This window comes from Bufo bufo, chromosome 1 (assembly GCF_905171765.1).
Source record: "Bufo bufo chromosome 1, aBufBuf1.1, whole genome shotgun sequence".
NCBI lineage: Eukaryota > Metazoa > Chordata > Amphibia > Anura > Bufonidae > Bufo > Bufo bufo.
In genome coordinates, this window is record NC_053389.1 from 676,316,204 (window position 1) to 676,343,184 (window position 26,981).

The 26,981-nt window shown below is 41.4% G+C and overlaps 1 protein-coding gene and 1 long non-coding RNA gene across 11 annotated transcripts in view; both read right to left on the reverse strand.

Moving 5' to 3' along the window:
• Positions 1–1,811: 1,811 nt before the first annotated feature.
• LOC120985886 lies at positions 1,812–3,307 on the reverse strand. Its single transcript, XR_005775596.1, has 2 exons — positions 2,859–3,307; positions 1,812–2,757 (listed from the first exon to the last, which is right to left on the reverse strand). It is a non-coding gene; the product is annotated as an uncharacterized LOC120985886 (long non-coding RNA).
• Positions 3,308–8,201: 4,894 nt separating this feature from the next.
• PPIP5K1 (diphosphoinositol pentakisphosphate kinase 1) overlaps positions 8,202–26,981 on the reverse strand; it is a 276,308-nt gene continuing 257,528 nt past the window's right edge. For 9 of the 10 annotated variants that reach the window (XM_040414088.1, XM_040414089.1, XM_040414092.1 and 6 more), the window contains 3 exons: positions 11,408–11,545; positions 10,189–10,302; positions 8,202–8,699 (listed from right to left, as the gene is read on the reverse strand). In XM_040414088.1, the coding sequence (XP_040270022.1) occupies positions 8,263–8,699; positions 10,189–10,302; positions 11,408–11,545 (689 nt within the window). In that variant the 3' untranslated portion in view covers positions 8,202–8,262. The remainder of the gene's footprint in view (positions 8,700–10,188; positions 10,303–11,407; positions 11,546–26,981) is intronic. The other variant, XM_040414093.1, reaches the window with a different exon arrangement.

The window sequence follows — 26,981 nt, forward strand, 5'->3', positions numbered from 1 at the left end:
AGGACCTAGAAAAGCCCCCAGATCTGCCATTTATGAAGACAGGAGTCCTGAAATAGGCTGGTTTGATTAAAATTAATCATATTATTTATGAGTTATGCACACAACCATTGGCCTGGAAAAAAATTGTCCACTTGTCAGCCAAATCTCCTGAGCCAACCACGGCTCTCCTGAGCTGACTGTATTATAGTATTTTATGATGCAGTCATTTCATATCATAGTTGTGTGCATGAGCCCTTATCCTGCATTGTGAATATCGTAGGAAAAAAACGAATGATATAATACCTGTTCATTCATCCTACCCCCAATAAGTGGAATAAAAATAATCAAAAAGTTGCATGTAACCAACATGGTACCAATATATAACTACAAGTTGTCCTGCAAATTTTATATGTTAACTGAAAAATAAAAAAGTTACAGCTTTTAAAATGCACTGTACTTGGCTTTCTCTGTCAGTCCCAATGACATTAAATGGAGCTGTCTGACCACTCTCCCACTCAAACTTCCTTTGAAACAGAGTTAGGGCTCTTTCACACTTGCGTTCTTGTCTTCCGGCATAGAGTTCCGTCGTCGGGGCGGCTCCCCGGGCGCTTCAGAGTGACGTCAGGGCGCCCCACGCGCATGGATGACGTGATCACATGGACACGTCATCCATGCGCATGGGGCGCTCTGACGTCATTCTGGAGCGCCCCGGGAGCCGCACGGACGGTAAGTATACTGCTCCCCCGCTCCCCACTACTACTATGGCAGCCAGGACTTTAATAGCGTCCTGGCTGCCATAGTAACACTGAACGCATTTTGAAGACGGATCCGTCTTCAAATGCTTTCAGTTCACTTGCGTTTTTCCGGATCCGGCGTGTAATTCCGGCAAATGGAGTGCACGACGGATCCGGACAACGCAAGTGTGAAAGAACCTTAGTTGCATTTTTCTTCACTTGCGTTTTTTTGGGGTTAATGACATTTTTTGTAATCTCAAGTACGTTCTGGGTGTGGCATTTTTTGCCTCTCTTTCTGATGTTCTTGTCATCCACAGATTTTTTAAATTATTTTTTTGGTCCTGCTTTAAAAAAAAATGAATAAAAAAAAAGAGGCATTGTGTTGGGTTTTTACATTGCACTTTTCACAGTGGCTTTTTTTCATCATGATCTACAGAGGAAGTAACATCACTTTCCCGCTGAAAATGCAAAGCTTGAAAAAAAATGTATAAAAAAAATAAAGCCATAAAAGGAATGCATGTGCGAAAAACACAATATTTGCTAAAAAAAAACCCACAAAAAATGGTAAAAACACCACAGCACTAAAGCGAGTGCTTCTTTACACTAAATGCACAAACCTAAAGAAAACTGTGTGGCAGCACCCTTAAAGCACCAGGGCTTAGGTATGACAGCAACCTCTGCACTCCAGATCTTTACACTATAACCTGCAATACATGTCACCTACATAAAATATGGCTGTAAGGCGGAGTTCACACTTCAGTTATTTGATCATTTATTGTGAGCCCAAATCAGTAGTGAAGCCTACCGTCACTGAAGCAGGAATTTTGTGCTGAAAACATTCAGGCAACTCAGTTTCTCAAATGGTGCATCTTTAGTGATATATGGTCTGGATCTGCTCTGTAGGCGGTGTGCTAAAATGATGTGTAATTGCAGAGATTCATCTCCATTTTCTAACTCTACAAAGACAACCTGAAAAATATGACACGAAAGGAGAATTGCACAAGTGTTTTAACACAACTTTATTGCTTTAACACAGGATCGCAGCATTTCAACAAGAAGCCATTTGTGAGCTTTCTACGGTTACTAAAAGACATGAGTGCAAGAATACTGTACCATAAGCAACATGGAGAAATGAGATACAATAAACAGACAAGTGGTTTTAACAGAAACCTTTCAGTCTTTTAAAAGGTACCGTATATTTTACTTTAGTCAGCTTTCATACAGGAGCTTATTAAAATATATGGCTTTAATGTGGCATAGGCAATCTCTGTATACAGTACTCTGCCCAGACCTAGTATACAATTCAAACGATGAAAAAACATACAATTATAGAAAACTCTGTATTTTAGATATAGGACTTGCAATAAATAGGAACAATACATTATTTTGCATCTTCTCATGATAAAATTTGAATAGGCAAAAAACATTTAAGGGTGTGGTATCAAGGTCTAATACATAGGATGATGAGAGCTGCAAGTGGGCGTACAGACCACTTTCTTCCAAAAACAGTGCCGCACCTCGTTGTTGCAGCTCAGTTCCATTCACTTCAAAGCAGCAAAAGCAAATAAAACCTTCAACAGCCATAGCACTATTTCGTGTAGACAGCAGCCATGTTTTTCTAATCCTGTACCACCCCTTTAATGGAGTTTTATTGGATTATGTTAATAAAGCTTAAAGGGGTCGTGCAGCCAGTACATATTGATGACTTATTCTCAGGATAGGTCATTAATATCTGATCGGTGGCGGTCTGACTCCCGGCTGTTTGAAGAGGAGGCAGCACTTCTACGAGCACTACTTCCTCTTCAAGATTACATTGCACGTTGTCTCGCTTCCAGTGTAGTTACAAGTACTTGTCATATTCAAGTGAATGGAACAAGCACTTGTAATTACACTGCGGAGAGACAGCCGAGGCGATGCACAGTGTAACCTTAAAGAGAATTAGTGCTCGTACGAGCGCCGCCTGCTCTTCAAACAGTTGATCGGTGGGGGTGCCAGGAGTCAGACCCTGAGGATAGGTCATCAATATGTACTGGCTGCACAACTCCTTTAATCACTGCTCAAGTCAACCACACAAATCTCTCTGCTATCTTTTAGCTCTCATCTATCCTAAAACACTGCAATATCTGCAACAGCAGCTGTGTGCACGGTAGTGCGTCACGATGGGTATTTTGCCTAATGAATGTAAAAAAGTAATGCTTCTTTTCCTAAAAGCAAAGATCCTGAACATAGTGTGGAAATAAAGTACAAAATATCTTAGTAAGTTGCATAACTGTGACATACAATTAAGCTTCTGTTACATAAATCTGGACAAACCCTTGATAGGAACAGGGGCATCCCGACACAGTTATGGGCAATAAACATGCAAAGATCAAGCAATCAAGATACAATGACATAATTTTATATTACTAAGTACCAAATTTTGTTAAAAAGGTTAAAAAATATGAGATAATCCTAAAATTTGTGGTCAGCTCAGAAAATGCACATTCTTAGGCCTCATGCACACGACCGTTGTTTTGGTCCGCATCCGAGCCGCAGTTTTTGCGGTTCGAATGCGGACCCATTCATTTCAATGGTGCCGCAAAAGATGCTGACAGCACTCCGTGTGTTGTCCGCATCCGTTGCTCCGTTCCGTAGCCCCGCAAAAAAAATATAACTTGTCCTATTCTTGTCCATTTTGCGGACAAGAATAGGCATTTCTATAATGGGCCGCCCATTCCGTAAATTGCGGAAGGCACATGGGCGGCTTCCGTTTTTTGCGGATCCGCGGTTTGCAGACCGCAAAAAATGGAACGGTCGTGTGCATGAGGCCTTACTGTCTGTAAGTCAGGTGTGCAAGGCTATGCATCTTTTCACCCAAAGGGAATCCTCTGTTAAATGGGGTTTTCTGGGACTTAAATATTAGTTGCCTATTGTGCGAACGCAGCAGCTTCTTCTTTGTTTAAAAGACATAAGGGAGATTTCTCAAGACTAGCACTTTCTGCAATGGTTTAGGGATTAGCGAATCGACTTCAGATGAAACATCCAAAGTCGATTCGCATAAAACTTCGTTTCAATACTGCACAAGCGAGCACTCTGTACAGTATTAGAATGTATTGGCTCCGATGAGCCGAAGTTATTACTTCGTGAAGTCTCGCGAGAGTTTGCATAATAACTTCAGAAATCGATTTATACTGTAAAAAAACATTTCCCGAACTTGGGTTTGGTTCCAAGGTACGCTCTTTTGATTCGCTCTTTCCTAGTCTTGATATTCCCTGAGTTGCTGGAGGCTGTGCCTAAATACAAATCTTCGACAGCTCTGAGCTGCTGTAGATTTCTGGCTTCATTTGTGGCTGAAAACTGGCAAAAATGAAGATAAATTTGTTTCAGTGGCTGCCACACCCCCTTCCACACCTTCTGGAAATGTGGCGAGGACGGTGTAAAAAAGCCACATGCAACAAAATTTTTAAATGTCGCATGTAAAAAGTCGCACACACCTGTGCTTTTTAACACCACTTTTTTGGGCAAGGAGATGATAAATCTTCCCCATGGTGCTGTACATTTTGTAGTGGTTGTGTGTGGTATTGTAGCTCTGTCCCATTCAAGTTAATGGGATGGAACTATGTGTAGCACCACGCACAGCCACTACAGAATGTATGGCGCACTGTCTGGAAAAGAAGAGGCCAAAAGCTGCAGCCACTTCATACACCTTATCGGTAGGGCTCTAGGGAGTCGGAACCTCACCAATCTCATCCTAAAGTTAGGCCATCAATATCAAGGGCTAGGCATAACTTTTTTATTACATCATAATGATTCTACTGGTGTAATTCACAAGCTATCTGCTTGATCTGTAGGCCTCTCTCTCTCTACCCATTTAAATTAAGTATGGAGCAATAAAAAAAAAAGTCCTCCCCAAAAGGTGTCTATAGCCTTTGAAGTTCCCCTATAACGACCAAAAAAATGAAACTTGAACAAGGAGGCCAACTGCTATATCCAAGTATACTAAAGTAGAGCGGGCACTTCCTGGCGGCAGTTTTTAGGTGACAGTAAGTATATGACCAAAACACATTCTTAAGACATTATATTACAGTAAATTGTGGTTGGCATTCCTTCTTCTATGGATGGTCCAGGCTGAAAGAATTATTTCCAATTTATTTTCACAAGTACATTGTGTAAAAATATGGAAAAAGAAGAAATGCCGAATTTTCTTTTAAACAATCAGCATTTTTCTTCACCTGAAATACAAATTTTCTGGACGTCATTATGTGCCTGTGTCCCGATTACCCTTCCTTTTATACAGGTCAGACCATCATCATAACTAGAGCTCTTCGGCTACTTTAACACTTGCGTTTACATTTTCCAGTATTGAGATCCGTCATAGGATCTCAATACCGGAGAAAAACGCTTCCGTTTTGTCCCCATTCATTGTCAATGGGGACAAAACATAACTGAACAGAACGGAGTGCACCAAAAAGCATTCCGTTCCATTTGGTTGTGTTCCCAGACCAGGGAGCAAACCGCAGCTTGTACTGGGATGCGGAGCAAAATGGATCTGGCATGACCCACTATGCAAGTCAATGGGGACGGATCAGTTTTCTCATACACAACAGAAAAGGGATCCGTCCCCCATTGACTTTCAATGCTGTTCATGACGGATCCATCATTGCTATGTTAAAGATAATACAACCGGATCCGTTCATAAAGGATGCAGTTGGTTGTATTATCAGTAACGGAAGCGTTTTTGCTGATCCATGCCGTATCAGGCAAAAACACAAGTGTGAAAGTAGCCTAACCCAAAAAGCCCAAACCTGAATAGTGGCAGGAACTTTGCCTACAATGTGTGAACAAAGTCCCAAATATAAGCATTGGATGGATTGTTTCTAATCAGATTGGATTTTTTCGCAATTTCCCTCATATCTTCAAATGGATTTTTTCTGCACACTATGTATGTTAACTAAAACAACAGATGTTCCACTGTAAATAGGACATAAAGAAAGAACAACATGTATTCCCTTGTTTCCTAAATTGTATATCCCTTCAAATAAAGAAGCCTATTGTGTATCGCCAGCACAGAAAACGCATGTACTGTATAACTTACACGTACTGCAGCAAAACAATGATAGAGATAATCACAACATAAAGTGACAAATTACAGCATACTCACGCACAAAATAGATCTACAATGTGTACAAAGCCCGAGCAGCCAGCATAGGTATACATAACACCTATGGATCCCAAACACAGAGGGTTAAAGCAGACACAAACTTCCTGTACTCAGCACAGTGGTAACATGGTCCAGACAGTATGGAGAAATACACTGGACAACTGTTTTTACATAAACACACATATAATATAGATTTATTCATTTAAATTGTAATAGATTTGTTTAAAAATAGCATTTCCTCTTCAACTAATCTGATAAACTATTTCTCATCTACAATTAGGGCTTCCGGTTTTATTTAAAGTTTATCATTATTAACTTTTATTTCGATTTTTTTTTTTTACAATAAATTAGCAGTCATTCTTTAAAATTTATTTTAACAAGGTAACAAAAAAATTAAAGAATGCTTTAAATGCATTAAAAATATTCCTGTATGTTTATAAAACCAAATGACTGTACATCAAAACCGGTAGCCATAATCTACGGACAAGGATAACAGCACAGGATGCATTCTAGTAAGTCTGTCCAATGTCTCGTATAAAGCTGCAGGTTGTTATTCCTTTATTATACAGTACTAGCAGATTACATTCCTCAGCAGGTTTTCTTTACTTTCCTAGCAATACTTGAGAAAGTAGACAGTATTATTAATATTATAAACTTTTGGCACCTAAACTTTTGTTCGATAAGTGGACTGTGAACCATATGCAAGAAAACATTCTTGCCCAGTAGTTATTTTCAAGTATTCATCAGGACTAAAATGCACCCTGTAAAGTCCAACCAATATACAAAATACAAAGCCATAAATGCTCTAGCTGCTTTAGTATAAATCTCTGTCTGTCCAAAAAAAGGGACTCTCGGCAGTGTATTCTACATACAGTCTACCAAAGTAGGCAGAATGAATGCAAGTCAGCCATTGGATGTAGACCCTAACATACACATTCAAAAATAACTTTTTAGCCATCTTCTCTCTGGCACAACCAGTCATACCACAAGAGCGTAGAATGCAAATGGTGTATGACGTAATAGCTCAGTGCAGACATTTTTCAGTTATAAATCCTTCAAGGTACTGACACCAAACTCCAGAAAATTAATTTCAATTTGAAGGTGTCTGGTGAGTGTTCACAAGAAGAGTATCCGAGTACTGTACTTAATAACATGGTACAAAACCATTAACACAGTCCTCCAGAGAGTGACGTTTTTGAAAGAACTAACAACATTCAGTAGTTTCAAAACCATAATTAAAGGTGTTGTCTGAGATTTTGATACTGATGGCCTATCCTCCATCATTGGCACCCCTGACGATCAGCTATTTGAAGAGGCCATGGAGCTCCAGTGAGTGCTGAAGCCTCGTCCTAAGCCAATGGCATCCCGTTTATTAGTCACATGGCCTAGGCACAGCTCAGTCCCGTTCAACTGAATTGGTCTGAGCAGGAGTACCAAGCACCGTCGCTATACAGTGTAAACTGTGATAGGTAAGCTGTGATGAAGCCTCAGCGATCACGAAAGTGCCGTGGCCTCTTCAAATAGCTGACCAGATATTGGTGACCTACCCTGAGGATAGGCCATCAACATCAAATCGCAGACAATCCAAACAATCCTGTATTACACTTCGCTTCAGTTTATTCTGCAATGCTGAATGATATGGACATACCATCATTACCAGCATTGCTAGGACGTATAGGTCAGTGTGTAGGGAAAAGTAAGGAAAATAGATGAATACAAAAATAAAGGTTAATAAATAAATGAATGAATGAAAGATCTTCATTCACTACAAGAGTAGTCAGGAAGTCATCATCGCAAAACATCTCCTCAATGTGAGCATGTTATAAGCCGGTGCTCAAGATCTAGATCAGTGGCTCCTCAGTATGGCATAGCACACAAGTTCACAATCATCAGATTTCTACATGCGAGTTACTCTGCGGTCAGAAGATTTCTACTAGTGCCAATACCAAGCAAATTCCAAACTGTTCACGTAAAGAACGCAAACATTTGTAATGCAGAGTGTAACTAAACAGGTTTTATCCAACTGTATGTGTTGCTAGCAGTCCAGCGTTTAATATGTTCAGTTAAAGTCCAAGGCATTGGACCACAGGATGGTAAATCAGTGGTTGAAGGCTGAAAAGACAGCAGCAGAATCTTACACTCTGTAAAAAAATCATTCTCTAGCAGCTTAGAAATTACATTGGTCGATTCTCAACAACCAAACAGCTGAAGCTAATCCAGGTGGTTCTTCGAGCACATACAGTATGTCCTTTGTGGGCGTATTAGGCACCCATTACATTTATTGACCCAATGAAGAACTATGAAATAGTTAAATGTCTCAAGTCAGTTATCATTATATTCTTACAACACTGACGGGAAATTGTCTCTACTGTTTGAACCACATTGGGACTGATACCATTAATCTATGATTTAAAGTGAGGTTTCCTTTGCGTGTATGGATAGCTCTGTTAACAGTCGCTCATTTAGCGCCGTCTGCTGAAGTACTTGATCATCAGAGTCCCTGTTCCATATTGTAGAAGTCGTAGCAGCTATAGGATCTTCATTTGGAAGTGAGTCTTCACCTGCTGGTTCTGTTTCAGAAGGAGCCTCATCTTCCACACAAGGCTGTGATGCTGTTGGCATGTCACAAAGAGGCAGTAGTGACAGACACAAGGGGTCATTCTTCAGAGGTTCTTCGGCTGGAGGTGTGTTATGATTGCTGACTGTATCTTCATTGTCAATATTCACCTTTCTTCCTTGCTCTTCGTTAAGTGTCTTTTCATTAAAGTTAAAACGTGCTGAAAGGTCTATATTGGTGGGAGATGAAGGTCCTGCACTTGACACAGTGCTGGATGGACCACTGCTATCTGTTAAAGACAATACAAGGTATGCGTTACCATTTATTGATATTCTTCATTAACTGAAACTCTTACAGTACTCTACAAGTAGTAAAAAGTAAACGGTAAGGGCTGTTTCACATCTGCGTTGAGCTTTCCATTCTTCTGATCCATGAGAAGAGCAGAAGTAGGAAAAAAACAGACTTGATAAATAGATCGAATGATGCATGCCAACGGAACATATATTCCGTTTGTACCCATCATCCATTGACTTTGATGTGGGGGGAAAAGGAAAGGTCCTTTTGTCATTTTTTGGGGGAAAGAATAGGCAAGCAGACAGGACTTTTTCCACCAAAAATTGCGGATACATGATGGAGCGAACACTAACTGAGCATAATGGATGCTCTAAAGCACCTATTTAAACATTGATTCGTTTTTCTCAATTTTTATTCTTCTTCTGATCAATCAGAAGAACAGAAAGTCACAGATGTGAAAGAGCCCTATAGGCCTTCATACACATTATAATCAGTGGGCTCAGACAATAGTCTAATGTGCATAAGGAGCTTTAGACCCTCCCTCAACAGATGATGTCGGGGGTGGAGGGGGAAAAAAAGGTTTCAGGCAGAATGAATATTTTATACCCAATCCTTTTGTTCTCCCAGGAGATATGCTGCCTTTAGAAGTGTCTGGTAGGGGCTTTCTTATCTCTCTGCATTGACAACACCATACACATTCACCTAAACAGAAAGTGTATATGTGTATGGGGCAGTCGGGAGGGAGTTAGGAGATATAGTTGTTGGCCGAACAATCGTTTGTCCAACAGCTAATGAATGTGTATGGAGGCCTTAAGATGTGCACACATTAAATTGCAGAAAGTATAAAGTAGTAGATGTACGGTTTTACACAAAGAAATATAAATAATTGAAGTCAATATAGGTTCCAAAACTACAGCATCCACCAAGAGGTCCTCCATAACAACATGTCACATAACAAAACTACAATAACATACAAAAAAATCTATATCTACCATGCCACCAATTGCCACAATAGACTGAAAAGGGAGAACAATGAATTAAAAAAGGGGTTTTCAGAGATTTTAATATTGGTGACCTATCCTCAGGACAGGTCATCAGTATCTGATCGTCTATTTGAGAAGACACCAGCACTCCTCTGAGCTCTTCGGCCTTCTTGCAGCTTTTCCTAGGCCAGTGACGACACATTCATCGGTAAATGGGGCTGAGCATGATATTAACCACAGACACTGGACAATGTACAGCTCTGTGCTTGGTAAGCACTGAAAAGGCTATGGTGGCCAGTGCCTTCTCAGCTAATCGTGGGGGGGGGTCCTGGGTTTTAAACCCCCACTGATCAGATTCTAATGACCTATCCTCAGCATAAAAATCCAGAAAACCCTTTTAAGCTTAATCTAGAGTTTCATAGCAATACTACACACAGATTCTATACATCTCACACGTCCACTTAATTTTGATATAGTAACATATGCACAAAAAGTACTTACACCAAGGAGGACGCTCTGAGCGGTGTCGTAAAGGAAGTGATGATGACGAGAGAATCCTGTGTGGCAGATAGACATCTCCTGCAGCAGACTGATTCAGCATGGAGTCACATCCTGCTGGTATAAAGGAGTAAATAGTAGCAATTATTCGACTGTTACAGAAATAAAACTCTGAGTAGATATTATTGTGAAATCTCATAAATCTTGTATATGAGGTTGACCATTCTGTATATAGTAAGTGTTTCACTAATAACTATGACCTATGAAACATCTTGGGCTGTTTGCATCATGCTCGGAGCTTACTTTGGAAGTAGGCATCAGGAGGATTTCCCAACATAGATGCCTCTAACAAAAAACTGTGATGTATACCTCTACAGTGGGGTACAGGGGGAATGCGTCTCTAGTAAAATAAAAAAGCTACTTTTTAAATGTATACTATTGTATAAAAACGGCATATTCTACTACACTATTTAACTCCACAAAAAATATTCTGAAAAATACAGACCCGATGGAGGCCATAAAGACACAGTTTTAGCCTGGTTAGGTCTATTTTGAAATGAATTTGCAGTGCTGCAGATACACGCTCCATGCATCATACAATACATGTAGTCGTGTACTTCCGGCACCAGAGCTACAAGGTTACAGCTGATCAGCCGAGGTCCAGGGTGTTGGACCCTACTGATCTGATATAGATTACCCAATGTATTCTGATAGAATAGCCCACCAAATGAGTTAGGAAAAGAAATAGTTTGTCAAATTTTTACACACCCAAAATTTTGCAACCTATTTAGATTTCCGTGTGGAATTTTTCCACTATGTATGATTGAGATTTTGAAAACCCTATCCACATGTATTGTACTGTGTGGATTGCTGCAGATGAGCTGTATGGAATCTGCACTCAAATGTACAGCGAATCCACCTCGCTCACCACTTGCCCACTTTTCAACAAGCTGGCTGCTTCCAGACAATCTTAAGAAATGCATTGACAACAGGGTTGTAATAGACTTATTATGTCGCTTTTGTTAGATGTTTTGTTCAGTTTTTGTTGAGAAGCCCTTGTGATGACTTGTTATACCAGGGCTCCGATGCAGCACCATGCAGAACATGTGTGAAATACGGCACCGCAGCTGCTTCATTCAGTGCAGCCCCTCCAGATTCAATCTTTACACCATGAGCATCCCCTCCTGAAAAAATATCCAATAATAAGGTAAATGTACTATACCTGCTGATCCTCTTGAATGAGTCTCGGCAAACTTTTTACATATGTCTGTTAGGAACTCGCTGACTTGTTTGAGAGATAATGCGTTGTGAAGTGTCTCCAGTGGGTAGATGGTAGGAACCATTGAGCATCCCTCAAATCCTGTAATAAAAACAAACTATTAATACGCCTGCTTATTAATATGGCAGATTATCAAGTAAACAGACTTCCTACAGAAAAGGAAGCCTCTGCCTACTACAAATTCATAGGCTTTGTATGCAGGGTTTGGGCAGAATAGTGCAAGGAACCCCAATCCACTGCCATGTCCTCTTCAGTGTTCTCGCTTCACTGTGATTATGAAGGTTTTTTAAACCCTTTAGTGATCAGCCCGATTTGGGCCTTCATGCCCAAACAATTTTTTTCATTTTCGTATTCCAAGACCTGCAACTTTTTTATTTTTCCGTCGATGTAGGAGTATGAGGTCTTATTGTGGGAGAAGTTGTAGGTTTTAATGGAAGTATTTTTGGGAGACACAAAACTTACTGATGAACTTTTATGAACTCCTTCTGTAGGGGGAGGGACAGTAATACTGCCACTGAGTTTTTACATTGGAAATGTGGAGGCGTTAATTTTTCAGCATAAATAACATAATTTTACTCTCTGGGTCAGCACGATTACAGCAATATCAAATACATATAGTTTTTTTTTTTTAAGTTTTAAAATGTTTTTACATCACTGCATCCTAAAGCCCATAACTTGTTTTATTTTTCTTTCTACAGAGCTGTATGAGGGCTTGGTTTTTGCAGGGGGACTTGTAGTTTTTATTGTTTTTTTTTCTTCCATTTTTAAGGACGTTCCCCATGCGGGATAAATTATGTGATACTTGTGTAGTGGGTGGCGTTACGGACGTCGCAATACCAAATAGGTGTAGGGGATTTTATATATTTGCATTTTTTCAATAAAGAAAAGAGTATATATATTTTTTTAATTTATTAGACCCACTGATCACGTCTATAATATACTGTATGGCTTATGCTGATTAGCAATCCTTCATTAGGCCCCCGGCTGCCATACTGAATAAAATAATAGATGGCGTGGTCACTATTGACTACTCATTAGTGACCGCTGTAAAAAGGCATACTGATGGTCACTAATGGGTTAACCAATGACAGTATCATATAGGGGTGCTAAATTTCTGCCCATCCCCTTTCATATTTTAATCATTCATGAGGCTCCTGCTCTCTACTGTACAGCAAATAATACAGCTAGACTCCTTATAGCTGCCCTAAAGGGAGTTATCAAATTAGAATTCTGGGATCAACAGTATTTATTTATTATTTTATGCATTTTATATAGCGCTACTATATTCCGCAGCGCTTTACAGACATTATCATCCAACTGTCCCCAATAGGGGTCACAATCTAAGGTCCCTATCAGTATGTCTTCGGAGGGTGGGAGGAAACCGGAGTACCCGGAGGAAACCCACACAAACACAGGGAGAACATACAAACTCCATTCAGATGTTGCCCTTGCTCGGATTCGAACCTAGGACCCCAGCACTGCAAGGCAACAGTGCTGCCCATGTCAAACTGGTGTAAGGTAGAACTGGCTTAGTTGCTCATAGCAACCAATCAGATTCCACCTTACATTTTCCAAAGGAACTGTGAAAAATAAAAGGTGGAATCTGGTTGATATGGGCAACTAAGCCAGTTTTACATTACACCAGTTTAATAAATGACCCCATAAATGCTAAAACAACAAATAAAGTAAAACTCACCCCCTTCTCTCCCCAGACGCTTCCTGCACCATGCTCTGGTCCTCGCTGTCTGTGTTGTATTTCTGGGTGAAGTACACACCCAGTCAGCACTGCAGCCAATCACAGGCTTCAGCAGTCACGTGCTGAAGTCAGTGATTGGCTGCATGGTGACCTAGTGTGTATAGGATGTCACTGAAGCAACCAGGAAGATGAGGTTACTGGAGCAGGACAAGACTGTGACACTGGTAGAGGCAGGTGAAAATGGTTGTAAGTATGACTTCTTGTGTTATTTGAACACACTTAATTCTGTCCCTGGAGTTTTAATTTAACCTTGACAACCCCTTCTTTGTCCTATGTGCTTGCTTTCCTTCCACTACTTTCTAAGATATCTCACCTAGCCATTCGGAGTAATACTCTGTACTAAGGACCAGGACTTTGAAACAGTGCCGTCTACAGCACCAATCACTGGCATGTGTGATGGCCTGGAAAATATAGCCAACTAGCACTATTTCCCTTACAGTAAGTGCACTGATTGGCTGTCTAGCCTTTCTAAAGTGCAGTGCGGTAGTACATGTTCTGTACTGCTTATTACTTGTGCCAGGATAAGTCGATCCTTTGAGGGCTCCTCCATTTTATTTTTAAGGTTTATTGTGTGTACTGTACATGACCCTGATCTACAGCCTCCAGCCGCTATTTCTGACTACTATTTGGAAGGACTTGCTTTATCTGTTAGTTTCCAGCTCATTTTCTTAAAGCATACCTCCAGTTATAAAACAACTTTCCATAAATGAATAGTACAGGTGGATATAAGAAACTTTGTAATATATATTGTTGAAAAAAAATGCTTCTATCTACCTTCATCACGCTGCTTTGCTCTTTCCTGCTGGATGTAGGACACACCTAAACTGCAGTTTCTTAGCTCTGCTACACTTAGCACTTTTGACACTATTTCTAGTAGGATAAGGCTCTACCACTGTAGAGTGAAGTAATAAAGCATTTCCTAGCTGGCAGCTGCCTCCTCATCTCTCCTCTCGCCACAGACAGTTACTGGAGAGGAAGGCACCCTGAGAAGCCCTAGAAGAAGCACAATTCTTTAAAGGGCTTCTGTCACTCCACTAAACTCATTTTTTTTTTTTGTCTCCTTAAAATCCTTATGCTGCGATTTCTCAATATATAGGGCTATTACTCAGTTTGGTTCAGTAGTTATATAAAAAAACTGACTTTTATAATATGCAAATTACCTCTCTAGCAGCAGGTAGGGCGGCTACCTGCTGCTAGCAGCCGCATCCTCCATTCATAATGACGCCCCCTCCTCATGTTGATTGACAGGGCCAGCAAATGCGCTCCTCCTCTGACTGGCCCTGTCTGCGTTTTAAATCTCGCGCCGTTCTTCAGTTGGCGCAGGCGCACTGAGTGGAGGACGCTCGCTCGGCCGCTCCATCCTCAGTGCGCCTGCGCCGGGTGTACATGTGACGTCATCGGCGCAGGCGCACTGAGGATGGAGCAGCCGAGCGAGCGTCCTCCACTCAGTGCGCCTGCGCCAACTGAAGAACGGCGCGAGATTTAAAACGCAGACAGGGCCAGTCAGAGGAGGAGCGCATTCGCTGGCCCTGTCAATCAACATGAGGAGGGGGCGTCATTATGAATGGAGGATGCGGCTGCTAGCAGCAGGTAGCCGCCCTACCGGCTGCTAGAGAGGTAATTTGCATATTATAAAAGTCAGTTTTTTTATATAACTACTGAACCAAACTGAGTAATAGCATTATATATTGAGAAATCGCAGCATAAGGATTTTAAGGAGACAAAAAAAAAAAAAGAGTTTAGTGGAGTGACAGAAGCCCTTTAATAAGATATATTACAAGTATATTACATCTTATATTCACTTGTACTATTCATTTCTGAAAATGTGTTTATAACTGGGAGGTACAGTTTAACCCCTTCTACCGCAGGCCAGTTTTCCCCTTCCTGCCCAGGCCATTTTTTGCAAATCTGACACGTGCCACTTTATGTGGTAATAATTTGGAACTCTTACTTATTCAAGCCATTCTGAGATTGTTTTCTCATAATAACACATCATACTTCATGACAGTGGTAAATTTGAGTCAATATATTTCACCTTTATTTATATTAAAAAACAAAACAAAAAAAACAATCCCACAATCCGAAATTTACCAAAGATTTGTAAAAATGTGCAATTTTCAAAATTTCTATTTCTCTGCTTTGAAGCATTTTTCCCATATGTCTATTTTATGTTGGCATCATTTTAGTTTATTAGAACGTTAGAAGTCTTAGAATTTTAGATGCAATTTTGAAAATTTTTAAGAAAATTTCCAAAACCGCTTTTTTAAAGGACCAATTCAGTTATGACGTCACTTGGGGTTTCCATAATGGAAACCACCCATTTTAGAAACTACACACTTCAAGTTATTCAAATATGAGTTTACAAAATGTGTTAACCCTTTAGGTGCCCCATAAGAATTAAAGGAAAATAGAGCAGAAAGTTAAAAATTTCACTTGTTTACAGATTTTCCATTTTGACCCCTTAGTGACCACTAATACACCTTTTTACTGATGTAAACAAAGGGGGTTTTAGTTAAACAGCTGGCTTTAATCAATCAAATAAGACCTTATACAAGTATATTGATGAAAAAACAAAAAAATAATAATTTTTGGAATGCGATTTTAAAAAAAAGTGCTTGGTCCATTTTCCTGTAAGGCAGAAAGGGTTAACAGCCAAACAAAACTAAATTTTTATTACCCTGATTCTGCAGTTGTGGTCGTAAACTGCTGTATGGGCACATGGCAGGTTGCAGAAAGGAAGGAGTAACATGTCCCAGTCCACGGATTTCAACATTTCAGGGTCTGATCCCTGTTTCAATGTAGTACAATACATGCTGTATTGTACTAGATTGACTGTCAGCATTACACTGTGACAGTGTGCCTATAAGACAAAGCCTACTGTAGGTCTCATATGCTTCCATAAATGGTAGACCTCCAAGGCTTTTGCGAGTCCTGGGGTTGCCATGGCAGCCATCGCCCCCTGTCACTGCAGCATGGGGGCCTGATGGAGAGACAGGGGGAACAAACCTTTCAGAAAGGGGACTAAGGGACTGATGCGGGCTGATGCAGACAGCGCTCTATCTGTCCCATGGATAGGTGATAAATAATCTTTATATAATAACAAATTTGACCCTAGTGACAAAGCAATTTTTTTATTGGCACATTCCAAGAGCTATAACTTTTTAATTTCTCCATCAATGTAACTTTTTGTGGGACAAGTTTTTAATGGCACCATTTTATAGGTACTGTGGGGTTTCGCTCTGGTAGATAGGGTAAGCAGACGCAGTACAGAGGCAAAAGACAAGTTCTTAACTCAAAATTCAGTGTTAATTCACACTTGAGGCAAATGCACAAAACAATGCGTTACTTTGCAGTCTTGGTGTTTACTTCATACACAATGGAAAGTACATCTTGGTGTTACTTCACACAAATTGGAAAGTTCATATAAGACAAGTCACCCTGATGTCAGTTCTGCCTCCAGCAGTCCACAGCAGGCTTTAGGGGGGCCTGTTTCCTCGGCCCATGGGTCTCCGTCCTCCAACCTGGCACCAAGCCTCAGATCCCAACACAGAGATCCTGCTGCTGAGCCCAGCTGCCTATTTAATGACAGCCAGGTGCTGCCAAAAACCAGGACTGGCAATTAAAATCCAGTCCGGTATTTGCCCCCACCTGGCTGCAAATCAGCCCAGCAGCACATACTGGGAGGGAAATACCTGTTTTCCTAGACCATTCCCCTCACTGTGTCACATACCCCCCCTTTGTTTAACCCTGAGGGGGAGAACACTCGCCAGACAATGTACTCGGGACAGGGCATCCGTGTTTCCCTGCAACCGGCCTGCCCTGTGTTCGACTGTAAATTTAAAGTTCTGTAGGGAAAGGAACCATCTGGTGACCTGGGCATTTCTGTCTTTGGCCTGGCTCATCCACTTGAGAGGGGAGTGGTCGGTTATCAGGCGGAATTTTCTCCCCAACAAATAATAACGGAGAGACTCGAGTGCCCACTTGATAGCCAGGCACTCTCTCTCCACTATACTGTACCTGGTCTTGGCTGGGGTGAGCTTACGGCTGAGGATGCTCCTCCCTGTTGACTTCCTGAGACAGTACAGCACCGAGGCCTACTTTGGAGGCATCGATCTGTACAATAATTTCCTTTTTTGAAGTCGGGCGTCACCAAAACCGGGGACCCTCACAGGGCCGACTTCAAAGCAGAAAAAGCCTCTTCCGCCTGATCATCCCAGCGAACCATCACTGACTTGCGTCCCTTCAAGAGCCCTGTCAATGGCGCGGCCACCGTAGCCCAGTAGAGTCAACTCTCGCACTGCGAACATAAGATAGGGCAGAAGGAGGTCCCAGTCCTTCCCATCCTTAGACACCACTCTTTTTAACGTTTGGTTAAACCTTTCTACCAGGCCATCAGTTTGCAGATGATAAATGGACATCCGTAGCTGTTTGATGTGCAGCAACTTACAGAGTTCCCTCATGACCTTGGACATAAAAGGGGTCCCCTGGTCAGTCAGAACTTATTTAGGTAGCCCCACTCGGGAAAACATCTCCAATTAACTCTTTAGCTATAAGTTTGGCCGATGTACAGTACAGACCAAAAGTTTGGACACACCTTCTCATTCAAAGAGTTTTCTTTATTTTCATGACTATGAAGGCATCAAAACTATGAATTAACACATGTGGAATTATATACATAACAAACAAGTGTGAAACAACTGAAAATATGTCATATTCTAGGTTCTTCAAAGTAGCCACCTTTTGCTTTGATTACTGCTTTGCACACTCTTGGCATTCTCTTGATTCAGTTGTTTCACAAAAATTTGTCCACCTCTCTAAACACACTGGGCCAGTAAAACCGTTGTAATATCCAGTCCTGTGTTTTCTGCATTCCCAGATGAACCCCGAGAACATGTTGGTGGGCTAATTCTAACACGAGTTTGCGATAAGCCTGGGGCACCACCAACTGTTCAATATGTTCACACTGCAGCTGGTTTACCCGATACAGCATATTCTGATGAACCATAAAGCGGAGAAACATCGACTCGGCCCCAGATTGTTGCGGTTCGGGATAGGGTTGGGTCCTGGTGTTGTGCTGTACCAAAATTTTCCCTGGAGACGTTGAGGTCTGCCAACTCAGGACCCGGTGGCAAGTTCTCCACGTCTCCCACCATTATACTCAGCAGGGTTGTCTCCCTCTCTTCCACCGAAGTGCCAGTCACCCCTACTGCTGGCCCTTTGGCCTCAGGTTTCCAGGGTTCTGGCCTTCCTCCTGAACAAGGCCAATCTCCTGGGTTTACCCCTGACCACGGGTATCAGTAACTCTCACAACTGGCCATAGGGCCGGGAAGCCCAGAAAGTATCTCCCTATTATGAGTTCGTAGTGTAGATTTGTGGCGACTGCCACCTCGTGGGTCCACTTGCCAGCTACCGTGGCTAAAGATACCAGCGCAGTGGGGTAGTCTTTGAAATCTCCATGGATGCACATCACCCAGACTTTCTGGCCAGTATACTCAGTGGACCGCACTAGGATAGCCCTTACTAGGGTCAACAGGCTCCCTGAGTCCAGCAGCGCCTCCGCTTAAGTGTCTCCCACTTCCACCTGGCACAAGTGGCACACAGTTTCCTGGCATATATCGACTGACGGTAGCCACAATTAGTGCCCATGGGCTCGACCCGATGAGGACAGTCAGCTCTTACATGACCAGGCTCCTGACACTGCCAGCAGACTAACGGAGCCAAGCCCATAGTGGGTACATCCCGGGTGGGTTTCATCGGCTCAAATCTCCGGGCCTGGGGTGGAGATTCCCGGGGTTTGACTGCCCCTCTCCCAAAAGAACCCCCCCTTTAGATTCTTAGTAGGCTCATAGCGTTCCACCATCTCCAGAGCATTGCCAGGAGACACGTGGCCGATCCAGTGCTGGAGAGGGGGTGGCAAAGCCCTCCAGGACATATCAGCTAATAGTCGATCCAGCATAGCCGTGGGACTGAGCACATTAGGCTGTAGCCACTTTTGCAAGAGGTGAAATAAGTCATAATACTGGGGTCTTGCGGGCTCAGCCGGGTTAAACACCCACTGATGTACCCACTGGGCCCGGACCAACACATTCACCCCCAGTCTTGCCAGAATCTCACCCTTTACTTTCTAGTAGTCGGCCACTTGATCGTCCGGCAAGTCGAAATACACCCGCTGAGAATCGGATGCTAGGAACGGAGCGACGACCGCAGCCCACTGGTCTCGGAGTAGTTTCTCCCTTGTGGCCACCTTCTCATACATCGCCAGGTAGGTTTCGACGTCATCTAAGGGTGTCATCTTGGGGATCGCCACACAGACCGTTTTCCGGACATCATGCCGTCTGTATAGCCATCATGTGTTGTAACAGCAGCTGGTTTGTTTCTTACTGCTGCCTGTTAGCCTCCCATTGTTGCAGGTTGGTTTCTCGCTGCTGCTGGTTAGCCTCCACAAGAGCCTTCATTATAGCCTCCATTTTGTCAAGGGTCACGGGTTGAAATTCAGCGGGCCTAATGCAAGACATACAACTGTGCCCGGAGCAAAAATGAAAAACAACAATACTTCGGCGATCACGCCTGCCTCACTGTGCTTGCTCGCATCCTCCACCAATTGTGGGGTTTCGCTCTGGTAGATAGGGTGAGCGGACGCAGTACAGAGGCAAAGACAAAAGACGCAAACCTTCAGTGTTTATTCACACGAGGCAAATGCACAAAACAATGCGTTACTTTGCAGTCTTGGTGTTTACTTCATACACAATGGAAAGTACATCTTGGTGTTACTTCACACAAATTGGAAAGTTCATATAAGACAAGTCACCTTCATGTCAGTTCTGCCTCCAGCAGTCCACGGCAGGCTTTAGGGGGCCTGTTTCATCGGCCCATGGGTCTCAGCCCTCCAACCTGACACCAAGCCTCAGATCCCAACACAGAGAACCTACTGCTGAGCCCAGCTGCCTATTTAAGAACAGCCAGGTGCTGCCAAAAACCTGGACCAGCAATTCAAATCCAGTCCAGTATTTGACCCCACCTGGCTGCAAATCAGCGCAGCGGCACACGCTGGGAGGAACATACCATTCCCCTCACTGTGTCACAGGGAGGGGATAGAAAAAAATACTTTGGCCATTGTCTTTTTTAATTTTTTTCGACGCTCACTTTGGGTCAGTATGATAACATTAATACCAAATAATAATTAATAAATAAATAGCTTGTACCACTAGGTTTACAACCCCATTCATCCAGTTTCATTATTCAGGATGCAAAGCGTACTTTATTTATATGGGGCTGATTGGGACCAAAACATCACATGCACAGCCGCATATGAATAAAATCCACTTTGTATCCTGATTAAGACATTTGGAATGCAGGAGTTCTTTTTACACTTGAAAAACACCAAATAAATATGGTTAACAAAACCCCCTTTTTTTTTTTTACAAATAAAATGTTTTTGCATCATGATATCTCAAGACCTACTGTATAACTTTTTTCATTTGACAGAGCTATTTTAGGGTTTAATTTTTGTGGGTTGACGTGTAGCTTCCATTTTTACTATTTTGGGGTACATAAGACATTTTTATTGCTTTTTATTCCTTTTGTACGTGGCAAATTAGCAAGAATCAGCAGTTTTAGCATTGATTTTGTTTTTATTTTATTTTTTTCATGTTAAATGTGCAGGATAAATAATGTGATAACTGTATTGTTCAGGTCTTTATGGATGCGTTGATACCAAATATGTGAAGAGCATTTTATTTTTAAAATTTTGTTCCATTTAAAACTTTTTTTTTTTTATTGGGATTTTTTTTAAATAAAATGTTATGTCTACCACTTATTTGTCCCACTATAAGACTTTGATATGTGATTCTTTGATCGCTTACATAATATACTGTACTACTTTTCTAGTACAATGCATTGTACTGTCAGTAGTTAACTGACAAGAAATATGTTAGGCCTCTTGCACACGACCGTATGTATTTTGCGGTCCACAAAAAACGGATCCACAGAAAATATGGATGACATCCATGTGCATTCCGTATTTTGCGGAACAGAACAGCGGGCCCCTAATAGTACAGTACTATCCTTTTCCTTATTGCGGACAATAATAGGACATGTTCAATTTTTTTTGCGGCATGGAAACGGAATGCACATGGAGTACCTTCTGGTTTTTTTCCCCCGGACCCATTGAAATGAATGGTTCCGTATACGGTCCGCAAAAAAAAAAATGGAACAGAAACAGAATGAAAATAAGTTTGTGTGCAAGAGGCCTTAAACTGTGCCGGAGGCATACAAGGTAAGCCTTCATTAGACACCAAGCTGCCATGTAATGAGGTTGGTACCATGCAGCATCTAAGGGGTAAAATGGCTAGGATTAAGGCTAGGGCTACATGGCGACACCTGAGCAGCATTGATCCCATAGAAATGAATGGGATATCCGCGACAGTTGCAAGAAATCCAGGCGTGTTGGATTTCTTGCGACTGCTGCGGCGATACCATTCATTTCTATGGGATCATTGTTACTCAGTGATCCTGGCCGTGACCAGTGTTGCCGTGTAGCCCTAGCCTAAAGGTTTCTCCAATCTTGGCTATTGCAGCACGTACAGTATCCATGCTGGACTAAGCCTGCATGTCTCTTAAAAGGTTATGTGCAGGTTTAAAGCCTGTTAATGACCACTGCAAAAACATGTATGGGCTGTAATAAAGGATGGGTTGGTACAAAGTTTACCCATCTTCTGAAACTTTAGTCCAGAGTCAGACCCAGGACCACTGAAACACTTCTTCATATAACTTTCCAACTTTTCTACATATTCCTTTCCTAAATGACAACATTAATGAAAGAGAACCATAAAACATTTCCCAGACAATACGTCCTCTAGTTATTACATTTTTACAATTTCTGGAAAATCCTGCTTATGCCCAATAACAGCCACGATTTTATATACATGACACACAACTGCTGGCTCAAGTCCAAGCCATATTTTGATGCATTCAGACAGAGGTTCATACAACATGATCATACTTAATATCGTTATAGTATCTCTTTCAGAGAAATAGAAACCATGTCTGCATGCAACACAATGCTGTAGACACTTGGATGATTCATTATTTGCTAACACCACAAACAATTATCACAATTAAAATTTCCAATGTTCAAGGAAAATGTGGAAATTGTGGATTATGACCTTAGCTGGAGCAGTAAGTACCCACAGAATTTAGCTAATGTTTCTATATATAACTTGCTACCAGATCATCTTAAAATGGTTCTCAAGACCTGATGAAAGCCTCATTAAGACAATCTGGATTTGGTGTAGATTTTGAATGTGGTTTCAAAACTGGGAGTGTATCTCTATAAACTTCTCCCTGTATGACCCATTCATTGTTTAGCAAAAACTGTTCAAACTACACTGTGTGACTGAGGAACATTTCCTAGAAAACAAATTAAAACAAGAAAAAAATAGATTTTTGTCAGGTGGCGCAGCTTTATAACTGGCCACAACTGGGATCTACAGTTATGAATTTAATTGTTACAGACTACAGACGGAGGTGGGCAAATACATGTCATGAGTGGTGCACAGCTACTACTTCTCCTTTCAGTTATTGTCATTTAAGGCAGACTGGAAGCTCAGCATACACTGATGCATTGTGGCCAATCTGTCATCTGTGGGATTGTTCACAGAAACGATCAATAACATGATGGAACTCCCTTGTCCTTGAGCACAAAGGAAAATGGTCGTCCATATTCACCTATACATACCATACACATGTAATTTCAGACAAAAATGGCTGAAATTTGGCAACCTGGCAGATCACATTTTTGGGAGACAAAAGGCTGCAGTCGGCCATTGTGACCACTCATTCGTGTCTTCAAAAAATGATCGGCTGAAATGCCCCGTTTTGTCCAACTTTAATCTCATGTGTATGGATGAGGGCAGTTGAGAGATCAGAAGGCCTGGCAGTACTAAGTATTTATTTTTTGCAATTTCATACGGATCAGATTTTAGATGTAGATCTAGGTAGAGAAACCCCCTAAGGTGTTGTATGCTGTGGCTAAATGAAAGATCTTTTATTTTCCAAGACCATCACTGTTGTTAACCCATTTATATATGATTATGGAGTACCCCATGCTAAGATTTTAGTTGCATTAATTATAGGATCAAAATAATAAGTACTTGTAGCAAATAGAACAATTAAAAGTGTTCTCCAGGATTAGAAAAACAGGGCTGCTTTCTTCCAAAACGGAACCACACTTGTCCATGGATTGCGTGTGGTATTGCGGCTCAGCTCCATTGGAGTCAATATAATGAATCCATTTAACAGAATGTAACCTGGTCTTTAAGGTGGCAGGAAAGAAAACTGGCACCTTGTTTTTCTCCAGCAGCTGCACCCTGACATATATTATCCAAATATTATAGAACACTTTTGTGGGGAAAAATGCACTTTAGGTATTTATGCTCTAAGCAGCCTGTAATTAAAATATATTCAATTTTTAATTTTGATTGATTTAAAGGAATTTTGTCACTAAGAATTTTGATGTTAAACCAGGCACCATGCCCGTTAGGACTAAATCAGTTAAACGTAATGATTAAGTGATTTGTTGCTTCATTATAGAGAAAAAAGTACTTTTTATCCATATGCAAATGAGCAGTTAAGTGCACGGAAGGCGGGCCCAAGCCAGTCTGTGCACCCTTGTACCTTCCGCCCTCAGTATACTTAACTGCTCAATTTCCCTCTGGTGTAGTACAGAAACACCTGCATTGGGCAACTAATGCTAGCACTGATCCCATAGTATATAGTTCCTAGCAACTGGCACATAGCTTTCGATGCTGGATATAAAAAAAAAAAAACGTATCATGTAGCATTTTTTTGTCCATTGCTTTCACGTTATGGACATTGGACCTATGCACTAAAAACTGCAACTCCCACAATGCCCTGCTGTAGGCTTATAGCTGTAGGCTGTTTGGGCATGCTGGGAGTTGTAGTTTTGCAACAGCTGGAGGGCCGCAGGTTGAGCATGACTGCACTAAAGTGTACAAATGCTAAGCACACATATATCAGTTATGCCAAGCTCTGGCATGAGCTGACATATGTGCACCCCCTTACTACAATAGAAACTGTAAGCTTTATAACCAAGGCATTTAGGTAGAACAGTGAGAGTAGCACACCTTCTATCACAGCTTCCATTAATCTGTATTACACCCTGATGGTATTGCTCCCATTATATTATAGCACTGTTTTTCTCTGGTGACATAATGAATATGTAGACCTGTAACTCCTTGAGAGCCACCGGTAGGACAGAGCAGTACTACATAGTAGTTCTATGGCTGAATGTAACCTTTAATAGCTGCAAAGGTCCACTGAGTTACTAAGCTAGTATATTGTTCAGTCAATGTACTTTCAAACAATTTAACATCAGAATGGTGTAAATAACACATTTTTAAATCACTTCCTTTAAAGGCTATGCACACCTTTGGAGGCAATTTTATTTATGATTGTATGTTACTCATTTTTGGCTAAAAATAATTTTTTCAATTGGTCTTTATTAAAAATATTGAGCTGTTCTGTCACAAAGGGTTAACTGTTTTTCTAGCTGTGTGACTGGTACTATCACTTTGTGCCTGTCATCTAATAAACCTGATCTCTAAACTACCAAGGTCATAAACACTTATTTAAGCCACATTCTTATCAGTAAGATAAAAACTGAGCTATAAATGAGTGTTTAGGCCATAGAGCAAAGATAAGGAGTCCATCTGCTCCTGGTCTGACAGAAAATCTAAAGGGTGCTTCTAGAGTATGTCAGCTCTGTACAGAAAAAAGAACACTATATTTTTAATAAAAACGAATTAAAAAAATATTTATAGCTCAAAATGAGTACAATGCAATAATAAAAAAATGCCCCAAAGGTGTACATAGCCTTTAAGAAATCTGCCTGCATCCACCTGAAATAAAAAAGCTGTAAAGTTATGGCCACTAGGGGGTCTAATTTCCACCTAACTTGCTGTAAACTGCCTATTGTCAGGCAATATCAGTCTCTGGTAAAAGCTGAGAGGAAGTGGGGGAGTGTCCGAGAGGAAGTGGGGGAGTGTCAGAGGTAGAGGAGATTGTGAACCTGATAAAAGAACTGCCTCTAAACATCACTGGAGTCTCCTGCCATTCGTTAAGTCTGATTTATCCCTCCTTATCAGATTTTTTAGCTCCCTAGAAGAAAACAGACATAGTGGGAAGTAAGGCAAATGAGGTCCGTGCATACAGTACTGGCAGAAGGGAGAAACCCACCACTTGTGAGAGAAATGCATCTAGCTGTGCAGCTGAAACAAGGAATAATGTGGCTCAAGAGACTTTAGGGAACCCCAAACAGTTATGTTCCTTCACGGTTATGACTACAAACGACTAAGCCATTATGCCAAAGCCATTACGCAAACTTTTCTTTGAAAACTCAGGTACGCTTTAAAGGGTTTACTCCATTAAGACAACTTTTACCCTATGCAGGGATGGGGGATAAGTGTCTGATGTGCTAGGACCCCAGCCGACCATGGGGGCACATATTCCCCTTTTTGAATGGAGCGGAACACATGCATGCGTGTCTGAGCTCCATTCAACTTTGCCAGAGATAGCACAGTACAAGTGCTTGGCTATCTCCAACAAAGTTGAATGGAGTGACAACGCACATGAATGACCATCGCTACATTCAAACGATGAAGCACAAGCCCCTGTTCTCGTGATTGCTGGGAGCCCCATTGGTCGAACCCCCACTGATCAGACACTTATCACCGATCCTGTGGATAGGCAATAAGTTGTCTTAAGGGGACAACCCCTTTAAAACAATGAAGCAAATATCAGCAACTTCTTGCATTGATTACATGTTTAGGTCAAAACAAGTAAAACAGAAAGGACAGTTGTTAAGAGGCCCATGTGAGATAAAAGCATTTGACTGTACAGCACAATTTCAGCTCTAGGTTGAAAAAATATGATTTGTTATGCAAAACTAGTGGAAAATAAGGGCATATTCACACACAAATCTGTGCAGAAATTTGTACTGAAAATCAGTTCTTTAAGTTAGATTTTTTTGGTCTCTACAGTATGGTTTTGGATGTCTGCAAGTACCCTTCAGGTGAATGGGACAGTCACAGCAATGTTTGCAGCAAATCGGCCACATGTGAACCATACACCTAAAGGGAACCTGCCAAGTAGATTCACGCTGCCCTATGCATGAGCAACATGAAACACTGCCTGCCACATTTCAAAAACCAATGTATAGCTCTGGAGCGATACATCAGTAGTTTCATGCGGTCATAACTACAGGCTCCATCATCAACATATATATTTTATTCTGAAATGCTGCAGCATTTCAGAGATGTTAAAACAAACCAGGTACAGGGAAAACTGCAGGATGGCTCCCCTCCAGATTCTTCCTGTTTGACCGACACGTCCCTCCCTATATGCAAAACAGGAAGGCCTGTCATCTAAGCCGAGCCAAGTAGAAAGAAGCCGGACAGGAGCCACCCTAGGAACAACATTCCCTGTGCCCGGCCTGTTTTAAAACTGCAGCAGTTCAGTAGTGATGGTCTTGGTAATTTGGGAGCCTGTATTCGGGCAGCATAAGTCTACTGACTTGTTCGCTGTAAAGACCTTATTAATATTTATAGGAAAGATTTTGAAAAAATGTGATTCCATTAATAACAGTTCTATGTAGCTATATATCTCTGACGCCACCAAGTATACGCTTAGTTGTCGATGTATTTTTTCATGATGGTGGCCATGTAATTATCACCATCTCACCTA